Source organism: Mus pahari, chromosome 15 (genome assembly GCF_900095145.1).
Source record: "Mus pahari chromosome 15, PAHARI_EIJ_v1.1, whole genome shotgun sequence".
NCBI lineage: Eukaryota > Metazoa > Chordata > Mammalia > Rodentia > Muridae > Mus > Mus pahari.
The window spans coordinates 30,992,735-31,010,789 of NC_034604.1; the positions used below are offsets into that span (position 1 = coordinate 30,992,735).

An 18,055-nucleotide genomic window follows, 5' to 3' on the forward strand; every position below is an offset into this window, starting at 1 on the left:
GCTTAGTCTTCCTCCCAGAGAATGAGTTCAGCACCGGAATCCTGCAGGCACTTACTGTCCTAGGTGAGGGTAAGCAGTCTGTGGGTCACAGTCACCCCCTGCAGCTTGTCACCCCTGGCGGGCACCATTTCACTCTCTCCTCCCAGCTTCTTGTCAAAAGATCTATCTGAACAAGACAGGGCTGGGAGCCTTGCGCACGCCATGGCAGTAGAAATATCTCTGTCCACCCTCAGGACTCCTGTGAGGCCACTGAACACATGCTTCAGTTGGACTGAGGGGTTTTTTGTTTTGTTTTTTGTTTTTTGTTTTTGTTTTTACAAGACAGGGTTTCTCTGTGTAGCCCTGGCTGTCCTGGAATTCACCCTGTAGACCAGGCTGGCCTTGAACTCAGAAATCCGCCTGCCTCTGCCTCCCAAGTGCTGGAATTAAAGGCATGTGCCACCACTGCCCGTGGGCTGAGTTCTAATGGCTGAGGAAATGTGGGTGTTCAGGGCTGGGACAAAAAGTTTCTAGGCATGGGAGAGTTAAGGATATTCATTGCCCCAACCCATCACTGGGATCATGGGACATGGGCTCCATAGACTGTTAAACCTCTGGGAAGTGTAGGTGGTTACATTCTGAAGACTATGGGAGCATCTGGGCAGCTGTAACCAACCTGCACTGTTTCCTCTGCCTGACCGATGGGGAGCGAGGGAGGGGGCTGCTCTGGAGCTGTGCTGTCCCCTCTGCCTGACGGATGGGGCAGGGGGGTGCTGCTCTGGAGCTGTGCTGCCCCCTCTGCCTGACGGATGGGGCGGGGGGGGGGGGCCTGCTCTGGAGCTGTGCTGCCCCAGCAGGGCTTTGGAGGAATACCTGGTACACACTGTGCAAGAGGAGATGAGGCATCCAAGCCTACAGCAGGCCTGGACCTGGGGCAGTCAGTCTCCTTCATCTAGGGTTTCTAGGGGCCTAGCAGGCCCTACCACGAACTTAATATGGAGAGTTGACTCAGTGGTAGGCACATTTGCTGTTCTTCCAGAAGACCTGGGTTCAATTCTCAGGTCATCAGGTAGCTAACAACCACCAGAAGATAACTACAGTTCCAAGGGATTCAAACAGGCACTGACACACACACACACACACACACACATCTTTAAATATGTTAAAAGACACATCAGGTGTAGTGCTTTAATTCCAGCTCTTGGGAGGCAGAGGCAAGCAAAGGCAAGCAACTCTGGGGTCTGCGTTTTTTTTTTTTTTTTTTTTTTTTTTTTTTTTTTACCCGGGGGTGCAATCCCATTTGCTGCTGCGTTTTTTTTTTTTTTTTTTTTTTTTTGGTTTTTCGAGACAGGGTTTCTGTGTATAGCCCTGGCTGTCGTCCTGGAACTCACTTTGTAGACCAGGCTGGCCTCAAACTCAGAAATCCGCCTGCCTCTGCCTCTTGAGTGCTGGGATTAAAGGCATGCACCACCACGCCCTAGGCTGCATTTTTTAAAAAGCAGTGTATTTAGTAGCAATTTGCATCTTAGTGTCAGTCTGGTGTAACTTGTAGTTCTAGATTTCTTGGAGATCTTACCCAGGGCTTGGGTTAAGTGGACCACATCCTCTAGCTGAGCCTACCATATATCTCACTTGCTTCAAGACCTGTTCTTATCCCACCATGTTAGCTATGATGTGTTCACATGTTCTCTGGATGAACTGTTACATGTTTGTCTGTCTCTGAGACCGGGAGCTCCCAGAGGGTGGTGTCCATTGCATCTCTCAGTACCGGGCTTGGCACAGAGTTATCACCCCATTAGGGACTGTGGGCTTCTCTGTTCCCATTACAGGTAGGCCAAGGGCCCACGAGGACAAATTCTCTTGAGCCCTGAGAGCTTTGGGGCTGAGGACTTCTACCATGGGGGGGGGGGGAGGCCACTCAGAAGTTGGGTCTTAATTTTGCTGGCTTCAGTTTCTTTGAAAGCAGTGATCTTCAGTACTTCTTCACCCTGTGGTGCTGGGGCAGTGAGTGGTTAAAAGAGCCTCCGCCGGGTTCCAGTTAAAAGCGTTCTTAAGTGTTCATGGTTATTACCATTGATGCTGTAGGTTGTTATCTTGGCGTTATTCATGCTTTCTGGGTCCCGGCAGCTGCTGTGGCTGTGCCTAGACTCAGAGCCTCAGCCTCGTCCACATAAGAGACGCTGCAGCTCCTAATTAAAACTCCAAAGAGGCGGCCTGGGTGTTTAAATGTTGCTACAGGGTCCCACCCGCCAAGTGCTTCCCCCAGCCCCTCTCCACTGCAGTGGGTTCAGAGTTCTCTTCCAGTCTCAGGTAGAGAGGGACTGGCCCCAGGCAAAAGCCTCCCCAAATTTCCCCTGCCACTCCCTCCGCCTCCCAGACCTCTGGGGCCATGAATCATTTATGAGGCAAAAATGAAACCAATTAAGGACAAACTTTGAAAGCCTCTAATTGCCGCGCCTGGTGGCATGGAGGAGTGAGGGGCGGCAGTCCTGCTCGCTGCCGAGTCTCCTTGGCCCCAGCCCTCCTTCCCAGGCTTCCTGCCCGCTGCGTCTCGGGTGCGTCTCCGGGCGCCACCACCTCCTGGCCGCTCTCGGACGTGCCTGCGCTGCTCTGGGCAGCCGCCTGGCGCCCGCCCCGTCCTCCCAGGCCGACTAATTAGACCCGGCTCCCTCCTGCGCTGCCCGCTCCAGGCTCGAGGTGATGGCGGCTCAGCCTGCCCTTCAGGGGCATGTGCCCCAAAGCTGGCCGCCTTTCCCAGGCCGAATGGCTGCCCGCCTGGCTTAACCCAGACAAGCCCAGGGTATCTTGTGTCCTTGGAGCCTGGGGTCCACACAGCCAGCCGAAGGGCTGGGCAGAGACTGAAAAGGCAGGCCGGGGACAGGAGAGAGGCGGGCAGTTGAGCTTCTGGGGTGTTGCGTTGGTGAGCAGGACCGCCCAATGCCCGTCAGCCTTGCCATGACTGACAAGAGATGACCTTATGCAGATTCTTGCATTTGGGGATTCCAGCAGGTGGAGGTCAGAATCTGAACCCTGCAGGACCTGCCTCACTGCAGTGAACCAGAGGTGCCAGCCTTAAGTCCTGCTAGCTGTGCTGGGGGCCATGCAAGCCCTGGGCACTCAGGCACACTGTTTGCTGAAACAGAATTTCCGTGCTTGTGTTTTTCCATAATTATATTAGCAGGTGGGATTTTTCCTCGGGGAAGCACTTTGAGGGGGAGCGCTGTGGCTGTGTCCCCGCCTGCTCCAGCGTGAGCTCACACTCAGCTCTGCCCGCCTGCCTGCCGTAATGATTTTTTAATTATGCAGCCAGTGCTCGGAATTGCTAATCCACCTCTAGCCCAGCGTCCCCTGCTGCAGCTCACACCCCAGCCCCTTGCTGCCAACCCCCCAAGGGGCAGTACCCTGCTATATACCCATCATTGCATGCTGAGGGACACAACTGCTACAGTGAGGGAGCGGGGTCTAGAGAGAGTCATGGGGTGGGGGGGCGGGTAGGCAGCCGTGCTTCTCTTTGTCTCCCACTTCAGCCCTAGCCCCAACCTTGCTTGCCTTGGCCGGCTGTGTCTCTGGAAGAGTGTAGGGGAGTGATTGGCGCCCATCCCCGAGAATATGTCCCCATCAACAGCAGGAATGTTAGTCCTTCCGTCCTGCTTGTGTGACCCCCGAGGACATAAACATACTATCTCTGACCCTGTCAGACTTGGACTTTGCCTCACTTCCACTCCCTGACACACAGCTAAGCTGCAGCACAATAGCTAACTCCCTGATGTCAACATTTGGTCACACCTGAGGGCTGGGGTACCCTCAGGTGTCCCTGTGGCTAGATCCCCTCCCGGTCACCTCCACACCCTGGGCTTTCTCCTTTCCCTTCCCTGGTGGGGGTCTGCCTGTAGCTGGCCTGTAAGAGCCTCCATCGACCCTGGCCTGGGGGGAGTGGAGGGGGGGCGGCAGGCTGGAGCACAGAGGCAGCGGGAGGCTGGAGCTCCTCTCCAGGCGCCCAGCTGTGGCATCTGTCAAGGTCAGATAGCGACTCCGGAACCAGCCAGCTTGGCCCCATGGCCCCTCTCGCCTCATTATTTTTGTGTTCCGGGGTTGCGACGACACCTCCCTCCCTCCCTCCCTCCCTCCCACCCCTTCAGTCTCCTGCGTCTTGCCTGCCTCCCCCACGCCTCTGCAGGGAGGGCCTGCGGTCTAGGGGCTTTTGTTTGCCAGTTTTTACCGCTAAGGCCCGGCTGCCAGGCAGGAGGCTAGATGCTGACCAGAGCTGTTAGACCTTGAACAGCAGACAGGTGCCTCGCTCGGGGCTGGGATTCTCAGCTAAAACAGTGAATTGGTTTCTCAGAGGGACAAACTGAACCTGGGTGCCGCCCAGCCCCCGCCGCACCGCACCGCAGGCACACCTGTGGGCAGCTTCCTGTTTCCATAAGGGCCTTAGCAGCTGGCACCAGTTCCCTACTGCATCATGCCCGTCACACTTGGGCCCCGCCAAGGCTCACAGGGCACACACACTGCTCTCACAGCTAAGGCACACAGCAGAAGAACCTTCAGACACTCACCCACCATAGTCAATGCTCTACTTGCAAACAACACTGATGGCTGTGTACGGCCCAAGGTATGGGAAGCACACCCCTCCACCTAAGCGCACACTGGGCGCTTATGTTCCAAATGCCTCCACCTGTGTTGGTGCAGAACCATAATGGCGCTCTCGTCCATAAAGGTTAGCGCCTTGGACTTCATCTGCACCTGGCCATGCCCAGTAGACGCAGGCTCCAAGCCTGAATATCTGACATACTTCCGCTGGTAGCTAGATGGTTCTGCTTCCTACTCCCTTCTTCCCAGGTACCCCGAGTTTCTTAGTTACACCCCTAAAGGGGCCTTTATCCCCTGAAATGCTGGGAAGAGACATCAGCTTGGTGCGCCCTGTGTCCAGAGTGTGGGGAAGGGTGGCTTGGCAGTTGCGCTGCCCCACCCACCTGGCCCAAGAGCATCCTGGTGGAGTCGGCTGGGGGTGGTTCCAGGTGGGTCATGACAGCTTAGGTGCCACAGTTTCTGGTTAGGGTATGTAAATATGGGGGATTGGGATGTGGGCCTGTTGCAGATCCCCTAGGGTCTCCGGGGCAGCCACAGCCATCCATTCACTTCCTCCTCCAGCTGTGGACTGCTGTGGTTGTTACCGGGAGGGAGAGAAGCTAGAGGCTTAGTGGTGGCTGGACACCCCCACCCCCCCACCCCCAGGAAACTCAAAACCCTGGGCCAGCCGGGTGGCGGGTTGGGGCAGGCACAAAGAAGGCCTCTGTGCAGCCTGGCTGGGCTGCCCACAGGATTCTGGGGGAGGCAGCAAGAGCCGGTTTCTGTCCCCTTCTGCTTCCTGCGGAGGCTGCCGGAATGCCCGGAGCTCTTGCTGGCCCAGGCCCGGCCATAGCCCCTTCCCCTAGGCTTGGGGTACAGTCGCAGACTCTTTAGCAGCAGTGCTTGATAGGATGTGCCTAGGGCCTGAAGGCCACCAGAAAGATCCTTGGGAGGAGCCTTCTCTTCCTAAGCCAGGGTTAGAAAGCCAGGCCCAGGCATCTGGGTTCAAACTGTGGCCCTGTCACCTACTGACCTGGTGACCTTAGGCAGATAGTTTCACATCTTTTAGTTAACAGGGTATAGAGACAGTCCAGTAATAAGCGACAAGGCCTGGGTGTGGTGGCGCACACCTTTATCCCAGCCCTTGGGAAGCAGAGGCAGGCAGATAGTTTGAGTTCCAGGAGAGACCCTGTTTCAAAACAGCTACAACAAAAACAAAGTACAAGAAAATGTTCAGCACAGTGCCTGGCTTGCTGTCACGTCCCCCTTAGGCAACCAGAGCTAGAGGACACCATATGTCCCCCTGCCCCTCAGTAAGCCAAATTCCATCTGTGGCTTGCTTAGAGGTTTCCTTTCCTGCAAACCCTGTGACTAGCTCCGGCCTCCCGTCAGGCCGCTAGGTCTCTACCACTCTGGGTAGCTAGATGAGGAGTCGCTTTCCCAAACTTTTTTTTTTTTTTTTTTTTGATCTGTCTTCTTGCCCGGGAGCAGGAGTCCTACAGTTTGGAGCGAGGGTCAAGAAGCCGTCTGCAGGGCTAGAGGGATGGCTCAGTGATTAAGAAGAGTACTAGCAGCCGGGCGTGGTGGCGCACGCCTTTGATCCCAGCACTCGGGAAGCAGAGGCAGGCGGATTTCTGAGTTCCAGGCCAAGCCTGGTCTACAAAGTGAGTGCCAGGACAGCCAGGGCTATACAGAGAAACCCTGTCTCGAGGAAAAAAAAAAAAAAGAGTACTAGCTGTTTTTTGTGGTGGACCCAGGTTTGGTTCTCAGTACATACATGGCAGCTTACAACTTCCTGTAATTCCGGTTCTAGGTGATGCTGTGTTCTGATCTCCTTGGTCACCAAAGATGCACACAGTGTATCTTAGGTAGGCACTCATATGATAAAACAGTCTTTGGGCATTTCCTATTTTACAAATGGGAAACCTACGCTCTATGCAGGGAGAGGGCTAGTTCAAAGTTCATGGTGAGGGAACAGAGCCACGACACAGACCATAAGATTCCAGTGCCTAGCTAGCTTTTTTTTTTTTTTTTTTTTTTGACACAGTGTACCCACTCTGGCTCCTTGACTCAAGTAGCTTTCGCTACCTATGTGTGATGAAACCCATCAGGACAGAGGCTAAGCAGGGATTCGAGCTATCATCTCAGGTGGGTGTCTGCTTAGCATCACTCCGGGAAGCAGTCTGTCCATCCCAACCACAGACCATTTTGCCTACTCTCAGTAAGACAATACAGGACATACTCGGGGTGTCTATAAGGAGTATATGGGCTGACGCATACAGCGGAAAGCCTGTCTGATAGCTGGAATCCATAGGGTCCCATATAACATGTCAGAAAAGAGCTCAAAGGTCACATGCTGAAGTCACAACGAGGAAGGACATTCCTGGGCATGTACTGCCTTTGTGGAAAGACCCTAGCTCAGGGGAGATGCCAGTAGAGTAAGTCTTTAACGGAGTGGCAGGCTCCGCATCTCACTGTCCAGTTGAAAGCACACCTCTAGCAGTGGAGTCCGTGCCAGTCCAGGAAGGTCCTCGGAGGTAGATGATTTGGGTCCAGAGCTTTGCGTCTGAAGCAGGTTTAAGTCAGAGGTGTGAGCTGACAGGCGCGGCTGCAGCAGACCCAGGGTTTTGTTTTTAGTTTGTTTGCAGTGGGGAGTCGCAGCCTCACTGTGTAGCTGTGGCTGCCCTGAAAAACTCTGTAGGCCAGGCTTGCCCCAAACTCATCTGTTTCTGTGTCCCAAGTGGTGGGATTACAGAGGTGCACTACTCCACCCTTACCCATCTCTGTTAGTTACCCCCAGTGGTGTCAAGGGCATGTCTCACCCCGACCAATTGCTAAGTGCTTGGGGTTGCTATGGCTGCACTAGTCTATCCCCCCATACTGGCCTGTCAGGCTACATGTCTTCCTGCCTCCAAGATCAGCACCCCATGTGTATCTCTTGGGCCCAACGGGGCTCCCCAACCCTAGAGACTTCCCAAGCTAAATTATGGGAATCCGAGACAGAACTCTTTCCTCAGCATCAGTGGGTCAGCTCAGTTCAGTCGCTGGAGCCTGTGGTCTGGGCTGTCTGCCAGCTGTCTGTCTGTCTGTCTGTCCGACCTCCTTATAGTACTCATCAGCCCTGCTCTCCCCATACCCCAGATAAGTAGATACAAGAAGCTCCTAGTCAGGGTCCTCTGTAGAGCTAGCCCACTCAGGCCATGCTGCGTTCTGCTTGGCAGTTGGAGTTACTTCAGGAAACCTACCTTTCACAGGCAGGATAGACATATTAAAGCCAGTGCAGGCGTAATGCCCTGGGCAAACCTGTCCTTGGACATAATTCTAAAAATGCACTTAAAAATCATTGAACTAGGCCAAGTGTGGTGGTGGTGCCTTCAGTCTCAGCACTCGGGAGGCAGGGGCAGGTGGTTCTCTGTGAGTTCGAGGCCAGCCTGGGCTACAAAGCAAGTTTCAGGACAGGCAGAGCTACACAAGGAAACCCTGTCAAACAAAAACAAAAACAAAAATCAAAAATAGCCAGGCAGTGGTGGCGCACGCCTTTAATCCCAGCACTCGGGAGGCAGAGGCAGGCGGATTTCTGAGTTCGAGGACAGCAAGGGCTATACAGAGAAACTCTGTCTCAGGGGGGAAAAAATAGCTGGAGAGATGGCTCAGTGGTTAAGACCACTGACTGCTCTCCCACAAGTCCTCTGAGTTCAATTCCCAGCAACTACACGGTGGCTCACAACCATCTGTAATGTGATCTGATTCCCTCTTCTGGTGTGTCTGAAGAAAGTGACAGTGTATTCACATACATAACAAATTAATTAATTTAAAAAAAAAATAGAAAAAAAAAAAAACTTATGGAACTAGGGCCAGGAATGGTAACTACCACCCATAATCCCAGCATTTAGGGTGGTTGCCTTCCCCGCTCCCAAACACACACACCTAAGTAAAAGCATTGAACGGTCCTATATATGTCCTATCCTTGCCCTGAAGACTGTGGCTGTGACCCTGCAGAGGTCATCTGTACCTGGCACCCTCTTTCAGCTGTGTCCTGGTCATATCTCCCTATCCTGTGCCACCCTCTTCCTCCAAGAAGGCCTCTAGCCTCACTGGTGACTCCACCAGCCCAGCTGTCACGCACTCCTGCGGGAAGGGTCAGTGTGGGCGTCCCCCTTGCCCCTCCACAGTAACACAGGGAGAGCATTGGTAGGAAAGGGAGGACCTCTAAACATTTAGATCTAGCTGTAGCCCTCCTAGGGACAGAGCACCAGCCCCTCCCAGGACATAAGCTCCACCCCCCTATGCAGTCACTCTCTTGGGGCCGAGGGTGAGGCCATCGCCACCACCTCCGGTGACCTCATTGCCAGCTGGCATTATGACGTCACTGGCCTAGCATTCTGAGTTCCTCCTGCATGTGTATCTCTAAGCCTCCAGGTGGGGCACTCCCCTGGGGGCCTGTGACAGCTGACCCCTGACCAGGAAGAAGTGACAGGCATGGTAACAATTGGGTGGCAGGGCAGTAGGATAACTGGGTCACTTTGCCTTGGGCTGTTCTGTCAGTTGCCCAAGTAGAACAAAGGCAGCCATAGAGCAGGTGACCAGCCCTTAGCTCTGGGTTCAAGTTCTACCGCGGTTGATGTTAGGCTGACAGCTTGAACTTTTGTGAACCTTTGTTTCTTTATCTCTGAAGCTGGTTAACGCTTCCTGTCTCTCGGGGTACCACTATCTGAACACGTGACACATACGAATACAACAGCAGAATAGGTGCTCAACAAATTCGAGCCCCTGCGAAAGGGTTCTTAGTTAACTGTTAGTTGAGGTGCTGGTTTGAAGGGAGCAGATTCTGCTTTCAGGGAGTAGAGGCTGAAGTAGGGCGCCCCCCCCACACTGCTATCACGTGGTCACATGACTTTCCTTCTTCCCAACAGCCAGGGACCCAAACACAGTAGGCTTCTGAGGCTAGGGTCTGGGGCAAGAGCTCTGCGTCCCCATCCTTCCCTCCGTCTGTTCTCCCCAAGCTTACGATAGACTAGACGCGATTCTTACTTTCAGCTCCTCCCTCTGTGGACATCTCCAGCTTCTTTCTTTGGGCTCTGTCATTCCCATTCCTGGTCCCCTACGTCCCCTCTGACCTCTGACCGCGAGGCTGCTTCCTCCTACCAGGTCCTGTTGTCTCTGACCCTTTCCTAGGTTCTGTGTCAACATTCTCTGTCCTTAACACCTGTCTCTCCTTCACCCCCCACCCCCACCCCACCCCAGCTCTTGGGGACTAGTTCCTTCATCCCTAGGCCCTGTCCCCACCCGTCAGCCCCTGGTCCCAGCTTCAGGCCGCCAGGCTCCTGCGTGGACAAAGGGGTCCTTTGTGGGCTGACCGCGGCTGGCGGGGCGGCGGGGCGCTGGCTCCGCATTGCTGATGAAACGGAGCCCTTTGTTGTCCCTCCTCAGGCGCAGTATTTCTTTTTGGGGGCTGGATGCGTTCCTGGCAGGGCTGATGATGGATGCGCCCGCCGCTGCCGCCTGCCTGCCCGCCAGCTTTCCCTCCCGCTCATTCCCGCTCCGCTTCAACGCAGCCCAGCTCTTCCCCTGCTGCCTGGGTATTGCCAGGCCCTTCTTGGCCTTGGAAGGGTGGCTGTGTGCCCTGCCATAGAAGGCTGGGGGCCTAGGAAAATGTCACCTCGTTGTTCTCTCCTTCCGTGAACAGGTTTGATGGGACCTGTAGTTGTTAGGGACCAGGGAAGGCACCGTCCTTTCCCTAGGTCTGAAGGGGATGACGCAGCCGCAAAGGCAGGCTTAGAAGAAGATTGGGAGCTAGGCCTAGGCCATGAAGATTGGTCTTGCATATTTGCTGTCTGGGTTTGAGGACCATTACCCCTGTGGCCAGTCCCCTTGTGTATCCTCCCTTACCTTCCAAGGCTAGCAAACCACAGCATTTCTTCCTGCAGCACCTGTTCAGTGACATATCACGTTCTCTGTCCCAAGCTCAGTGTGCTTTAGGACTCTGGGACTGAGACCACGCAGTCCCTGGGAGAACCGAAGTGAGAGATGAGACAGATTCTAGGAGGGGACCAGAGAACCCAAGGCCTGTTCTCGACCTAGACAGAGTGGGATGGAGACAAAAGCAGGAGCTCAGCCAGACCAAGAAAGCACAGCCCTGAACCACGCTGCTTGCTGTGTTGAAGGGAGCTGACTTCTAATTGACCTGCCGGCCCTGCACGCAGAGCCAGCTCCTGGAGCTGGGGGGTGGGGGGGGGAGTGAGCTCGAGCAAGCAAGAGCGGCGTTAATGCGGCTATCGATTTCTGCCACCAGCCAGCAGGCCTTAGAGGCGGGGGACACATGGGCTTTTGCTCCTGTCGCTTCAGCCCGTAGACCTCTTCCTTCTTCCCTGTCTCTGTAGTTGGGGCTGCTGGGTTGTGGCCCTGGGCAAGGAAGTTGAGCTCAAAAAGCAGGAGCCAGAAGGGTGCTTGGTGTTTCCTGACCCTCTGAGCACACTCAGGGGCACTGGCCTGGAAAGGTGGTCTAGCCTGGCCTGTTGAAGGTGAGATACAGACAGAATGGTCCCCGTCCTGTTATGGCCCTGACCTCTGACCCCCCCAGCCATGCCCTCCTGGGACATCCCAGTGGTTCCCAGCATGCTTGGTTCTTCCTGATCTAGGTGCCCTGGGTGCAGATCCCTGGAGAGGGGAGAACCGCGCACAGAGTGAGGCCCCACCTACCCACCCTCCCCAACACGTCAGTTGGCTACACTAACCACTTTCCTGGAGCAGAGGGTCTTATGGGTGACGGGTTTACCCCTTTGTAAATGCAGAGAGTTGGACTCCATGACCTTTGGTACAGGCTGAGTATCCAGGCCGCCTGGTGGGTGTGATGGGGTTGTCCAGGGACAAAGATCTGATGTGTTCCTAACACTCAAGCCTAGGGCAGGGCGGGGTCCGCCAGATGTTCAGCTGCCCCTTGAGCCACCAGCTGCTCAGGGGTTGGGCCTTGTGCTGCACCCTCCTCTCCTTGGGGATGCTAGACTGAAGCAGGCCTGTGGAGAAGGCTGATAGGAAATTGCTACCCCACTCCATCTGGACCCGTGAGAAGGGGGCTGGCCATTCACATGCCCTGCTTAATGTCTGCGTTCAGAAGCCCCATCTTGGGAGAGACCCTAGGCCTCAGAACTATAGATGTGGCCAGAAGACAAGCTCTCCCTCCCCCCCCTCCACTCTGGATCGGCACTGTGACCTCTGCTCCGCACCCCCTATCAGGCCTGCATCCCCTTCCGTCTGAAGCCAGAGCAGAGTCCGAGATGATGGCTGTGCAAGGGAAGCGTGTGTGGAGTGCGTGCATGGTTCCCAATCTTGCAGGAGAAGCACTTCAGGCAGAGAGCCCCTGCTTTCTTTCTCAGAGGGTAGATGTTCCATAAAATGAGGGTGCTCTACTCCATCACTCCATCAGACTTTGTATTAAACGAAGCAGCCTGATTCCTTTACCCACACTCTCTTTTTTTTTTTTTTTTTTTTTGTTTTTCGTTTTTTGGTTTTTCGGTATTTCTTTCTTGGGTTTTTTCTTTCTTCCTTGGACAGTTTCTTGCGTGTGCTACCACGCCCAACTTGTGAAGAGGGTCTTTTTTTTTTTTTTTTCCCGAGACAGGGTTCCTCTCTATAGCCCTGGCTGTCCTGGAACTCACTTTGTAGACCAGGCTGGCCTTGAACTCAGAAATCCGCCTGCCTCTGCCTCCCGAGTGCCAAGTGCTGGGATTAAAGGTGTGCGCTACCCACACCCTCCAAACAAGCATCCAGGGGCTGCAGTTCGGGTGTTGTCCAAATCTTTACTCCACTCCGTAGATGGGTCAGACTAGAGGTCGTTAAACAGCGTTAGTTAGGTTCTCTAGATCTCCTACCCCACCGAGGACAGCAGCCGCTCGCCCTCATTAGTTAAGTCTTCTAGATCTACACAGGGCAGATTTGGGCTGGGACGACCTGACCTAGACCCAAACCTCCCCGTGCCTCAGTAGCCGTGTGTCTTTGAGCTAGTAACTCTCGGAATAAACATGGTTCTCTCTGGATTACCATGTACTGCTTGGTTCCTGAGGTTCTTCTGGGTCTTAAGTGAGATAGTACAAATAAATTCTTCACCAAGATAGGGTTGGCACTTAATGCCTCATCAGACTTCTGGTTGTTACCATGGCAATATGGGTGATGATGCTGAAGGAGGAGGGTTTACTGACCTTGTCCCCACCTTTCCCAACAGACTAAAGACGTTTCCACGTGGACACCTGACCATGTGCCTACCCTGACTGAGGCTCCCCCGGCATCTCTATTGTGGTCAGCCGTGCTACGCGCTCAACTCTGAGCCCCCAAACAGTTTGCAGGCTCCCAGCAGCGGGGGTCTGGGCCTCGGCCCCACCATGTCGAGCCTCGGCGGTGGCTCCCAGGACGCCGGTGGCAGTAGCAGCAGCAGTAACACCAACAGTGGCAGTGGCCAAAAGGCCGGAGGAACAGACAAAAGTACCGCGGTGGCCGCTGCTGCAGCAGCGCCGACCTCTGTGGCAGACGATGCCCCGCCCCCTGAGCGGCGGAACAAGAGTGGTATCATCAGTGAACCCCTCAACAAGAGCCTGCGGCGCTCCCGCCCACTCTCCCACTACTCCTCCTTTGGTAGTAGTGGTGGCGCCGGAAGCATGATGGGGGCGGAGTCTGCTGACAAGGCAGCCGCAGCCGCAGCCTCCCTGTTGGCCAATGGTCATGACCTGGCTGCGGCCATGGCAGTGGACAAAAGCAACCCTACCTCAAAGCACAAAAGTGGTGCTGTGGCCAGTCTGCTGAGCAAGGCGGAGCGGGCCACAGAGCTGGCAGCCGAGGGACAGCTGACGCTGCAGCAGTTCGCACAGTCCACAGAGATGCTAAAGCGCGTGGTGCAGGAACACCTGCCACTGATGAGCGAGGCCGGTGCCGGCCTGCCTGACATGGAGGCTGTGGCCGGCGCCGAAGCCCTCAATGGCCAGTCCGACTTCCCCTATCTGGGCGCTTTCCCCATCAATCCGGGCCTCTTCATCATGACCCCAGCTGGTGTGTTCCTGGCTGAGAGTGCGCTGCACATGGCCGGCCTGGCCGAGTACCCCATGCAGGGAGAGCTGGCTTCTGCCATCAGCTCAGGCAAGAAGAAGCGGAAACGCTGCGGCATGTGTGCGCCCTGCCGGCGGCGCATCAACTGTGAGCAGTGCAGCAGTTGTAGGAACCGAAAGACTGGCCATCAGATTTGCAAATTCAGAAAGTGTGAAGAACTCAAAAAGAAGCCTTCCGCTGCTCTGGAGGTAACAGCACCGTAGAGGGAGGTGTGTGGGCTCTCCCATCTGTCTGGCAGTCCATACCTACCCCTGAGTCCTGGAGCCCACCTTTCCTGTCTGCAAGTGTGGGGGATACCCAGCTCCTAGGGCCCGGAGGTCTGGCTGCAAGATACCTGTTCACTGCCCTAAAAGTCAGAGCCACATCCTGAGATGCCAGCAAGCCATGGTTTGCAGGTAGGGGCCTGGCGTTCCCAGTGAGGCCCTGGGACTCTGATGCCCCTCCTAGGGCCTGTGTCAAGATATTTCCACGTAGGTACCAAGTTTCTATCTCGTAGACATGTCCTAAAGCATCTAGTCTGTCACCTAAGACTGGTTCTGTCCCTAGCCCCATCTGAGGGGTTTTGTCTATGGACCCTGTGGCCTTGAGAAGAGTCCTGTGTTGTTAAACTCCCAACCCGACCCGACCCCCACCCCGACCTCCACCCACTGCTCCCCAAGATAGAGTAGTCCCAGTGCTGCCTGCCCTGCCTGCAGGTGGGAAGAGGCGGCTCATTCATAACTGAGCTTGCCATAGCTGCAGGGATCTGTCTACCCGTGTAGCAGAGCCTGGCTCTCTGTCCAGTTCAGAAGCAGCTTCGTGGTTTCCCATCCCTGCCCACTCGTCTCCACTCCTCTTCCAAGGTGGCTTGACTCCTTAACGGTCGGAAAGGCATCCTAGTCGTGGCCTTTTGGCCACCTTTCTTACCGCAGCCTGCCTCTCTCATGTGTCTTGCTTACCTACCAGCACACCAAGGCACCCACTCCAGGGTGGACACCCATGTGTACTCCTGCCCTGTAGGCCTCATCATCATAGACTTGGCTGCTTCCCCACCACATGCACACAGCAGTGCTCACACTCACTTGCCAGAATGCAGCTGTGGCCCCAGGTATACGATGGCCACCTGGTGCTAGGTGCCTTTGGGCATCTGAGTGGCTCAGGAGGCGCCTGGGTGCTCTGGGCCTTTGGGTAGCCCAGCGGGTCACGGCTCCTCCTTTGGCCAACCTGGCCTGGCCGAGATGACCGGAACTCTTCGGGGTAACTGCCCGTGCGCTCTCCATGCCCGTCCCTCCATCATTGAGCCGGCCACGGGGAGCATCTTGCACCAGGCCCACCCGGACCCTGACTGAACTCTCTCCTTGTTTTTGTCTCCCGCCCCGCCAGAAGGTGATGCTTCCGTCGGGAGCCGCCTTCCGGTGGTTTCAGTGATTTCAGTGACGGCCGGGAACCCAAAGCTGCCCTCTCCGTGCAATGTCACTGCCCGCGTGGTCTCCGGCAAGGGATTCGGGCGAAGACAAACGGATGCACCCGTCTTTAGAACCAAAAATATTCTCTCACAGATTTCATTCCTGTTTTTATATATATATATTTTTTGTTGTCGTTTTAACATCTCCACGTCCCTAGTATAAAAAGAAAAAGAAAAGAAAAAAAATGTAACTGCTTTTTCAGAAGAACATCAACAACAGCAAGAGGAAAAGACGAATCTATAAAGTACCGAGACTTCCTGGGCAAAGAATGGACAATCAGTCTCCTTCCTGTGTCAATGTCAATGTTGTCTGTGCGGGAGATGCTGTTTTTGTGTAGAGAATGTAAATTTTCTGTAACCTTTTGCAATCTAGTTACTAATAAGCACTACTGTAATTTAGCACAGTTTTAACTCCACTCTCATTTTAAACTTCCTTTGATTCTTTCCAACCATGAAATAGTGCATAGATTGCCTGGAGAATCCACTCACATTTATAAAGGAATTGGTGGTGGCACCGTGTAGAAGCCCCTCTGTATCCATCCACGTGTGCAGAGGGGCCAGAGTCCACTGGGACTGGGAGTTCCTGACCCAGGCCCGACCATGTAACACCCATCGTCCCCTGATTGGGATCCCCCTACCCCAACAGTGACGGATTTTGGAGAGATGAAAATTCTATTCATTTGTTGATCGCTGAGATCTGGGGAGCCCAGATCTCAGTATTTCTGATCCTGGCTGCTTCCCCTAGAGAAAATAAGCCCTCTTTTCTCAGCCTTGCTCGCAGCAGCAGAAGAAAGGGCTTCTCTGCGTGGTCCCCTGCTGGTAGGGGTGGGTGCCCAGGGGGCCCCCTGCCCGTGGCCAGCTCCCTGCTGAGGAACATGCTGTTTGTATTGTTTTAGGAGACCAGGCTGTTTTGTGAATAAAACTGAATGCATGTTTGTGTCATGATAACACTACTGGCTTCTTGCTCTTGGGTTTCAGAGGGCTGGGGCTGGGGCTGGGGATAGCTGGACTCTCTTGGGAAGGAGAAGCCTTTGGACCCAGGAGGTAGGGTGAGATCCTGGAAACAGCACAGAACTGTGTGTGTATGGAAGGGTTGGTGCGTCCCAGCCCCCTAGCTCTTTCACCTGACCATTGCCAGGCAGACTGTGCTATTTATTGGGGTGGGCCTGAGCTACTTGGGTCCTTTTGCAGGGCAGCCTTCTCCCACTGTTTTCCCTTGGGTTTCTGGACTGCAGCTGTGCCCTCTGTAATGCCTGGTCTTGGATCCCTTCCATTCCAGCCTGGTTTTAAGAAGTGCACTGCTGCTCTGACCTCCAGAAGGTTGGTTGGTAAGGGGCGGTCTAGAACCTCAGAAGCCAGCCACCATCTGGGGAAATCCTTACAAAACCCCACGGTCTAGGCCAGGGTGACTGTAACAGAAAGGTGTGTGATCTGGATGCTGCTATTCACACATCCTAAAGGCCAACCTGAAGGATAAGGCCTTGCCAACCACTGGAGGTGGACTCTTCCCTTCCCCTCATCTGCTCTGAGCCTGGCAGAGATGGAAGCTAGATTTGCAGAAGGACTTCCTGGACAAGGTTTCAGGTGGGTGAAGGCTTTCAGAACAAAACAAGGTGGGGCTTCTGGAGCTGAGTGGGTGGTTAGGTGGGGGAGATGGGCTGTCTGCTATTGTTCCTGGAAGAGGGAGGGGGAGCAGGGAGGGAGGGATCCTGACCCCAACCCTTTGCCAGTGTCACAGGCTCCGTTGGAGCACCAAGGGCTCAGCAGCCTGGCCTGGCACAGCAGGGGTAGGCAGGGGCGGGGGGGGGGGTAGCTTTCAAGCTTTCAACTCCATCCCTGCCTGGGAAAATTCCCTTTCATGTGGCTGCCTGTGATCTCTCCAGGCGGCTCTGCAAAAGGGGGTTGTCCAGCAGAGAGTGTGGGGGGCTGTTACAGCTGGGGGCACCCTCACCGCAGCACAAGGCAAACCAGCACCTCCAGAACCTCAGAAGGGAGGGCTTAGGAGGGAGCAGGGAGCCTGGCCAGCAGGGGGCACTGGGCTAGAGGCCTTTGCTGGCAGCACACAGACTGCAGATGGCCTAGGCCAGCCCTCTGGCACATCTCCAGGGGTGGGGTGGGTGGCTCTGGTGCCAGCCTTAATGGGAAGGGGATGTTGTGACTCGGCTGGCCGTAACCTACCCCACAGTGCAGAAAGCCATGGTCCAGAGCCCCTCACTTTTGAGTTCCTGCCTCTTGTTGTACCCAAGGGCATGTGAAGTGGACACTAGCCAGAGTGTTTCTAAGGGAAGCAGAGGGAATGGGTTGCTGCCAAGCCAAGCCTTGCCTGGGAAGTGATACTCTCCCAGTGGATGGTCAAGGAGGAACCCCCATTATGAATGTCGGGCTTGGAGCATACTGAGCAGTGGTCAAGGGCAACTGCTACTTTAGAACTAACTATTCACCAGGCAGAAGAGACCAGTCACTGGTTAAGAGCACTTGCTGCTCTCACAAAGAACTAGAGTCTGTCTCCCAGCCTGCGATGCTCACAACCACCTGTAACTCCAGCTCCGGGGGATGGAGCGCCCTCTTCTGGCTTCTCCAGTCACCAGCACATACGCGCACACATACATAGAGGTTAAATATATTGGGCCAGCTCTGGTGGCACAGACCAGTAACCCCCCAGCTGTGAAGGCTGAGATGGGAGGACAGCCCCTGTCTGAAACATAAAACAACCTGATAAAGTGATTACATTTCCCTGATGCCAGCATTCCAGGAATCCAGAAAGCCTTAGTTTTAGTGAGTGTGGAGGTATACTGAGCTACATCAGGTACTGGCTCAAAAAAAAAAAAAAAAAAAAAAAGTCTTGTGTGGTGGGGTGTGCCTTGAATTCCAGGACTCAGGAGATAGAGGAAAATAGATCTCTTGTGAGTTTGAGGCCAGCCTGGTCTACACAGTTTCTGGACACCCATGGCTATGTAGGTAGACCTTGTT

At 54.7% G+C, this 18,055-nt stretch overlaps 1 protein-coding gene across 5 annotated transcripts in view; it reads left to right on the forward strand.

Annotated features, from left to right (window-relative positions):
- The window catches only part of Cxxc5 (CXXC finger protein 5), a 32,437-nt gene extending 16,402 nt beyond the window's left edge, over positions 1-16,035 (forward strand). For 3 of the 5 annotated variants that reach the window (XM_021214559.2, XM_021214561.2, XM_029546898.1), the window contains exons 2-3: positions 12,767-13,829; positions 15,004-16,035. In XM_021214559.2, coding sequence (XP_021070218.1) covers positions 12,924-13,829; positions 15,004-15,048 — 951 coding nt within the window. In that variant the 5' untranslated portion in view covers positions 12,767-12,923 and the 3' untranslated portion in view covers positions 15,049-16,035. Of the gene's footprint in view, positions 1-6,640; positions 6,697-12,766; positions 13,830-15,003 lie in introns of those variants that run through there. The other 2 variants (XM_029546897.1, XM_021214558.2) reach the window with 2 other exon arrangements.
- The last annotated feature ends 2,020 nt before the right edge of the window (positions 16,036-18,055 follow it).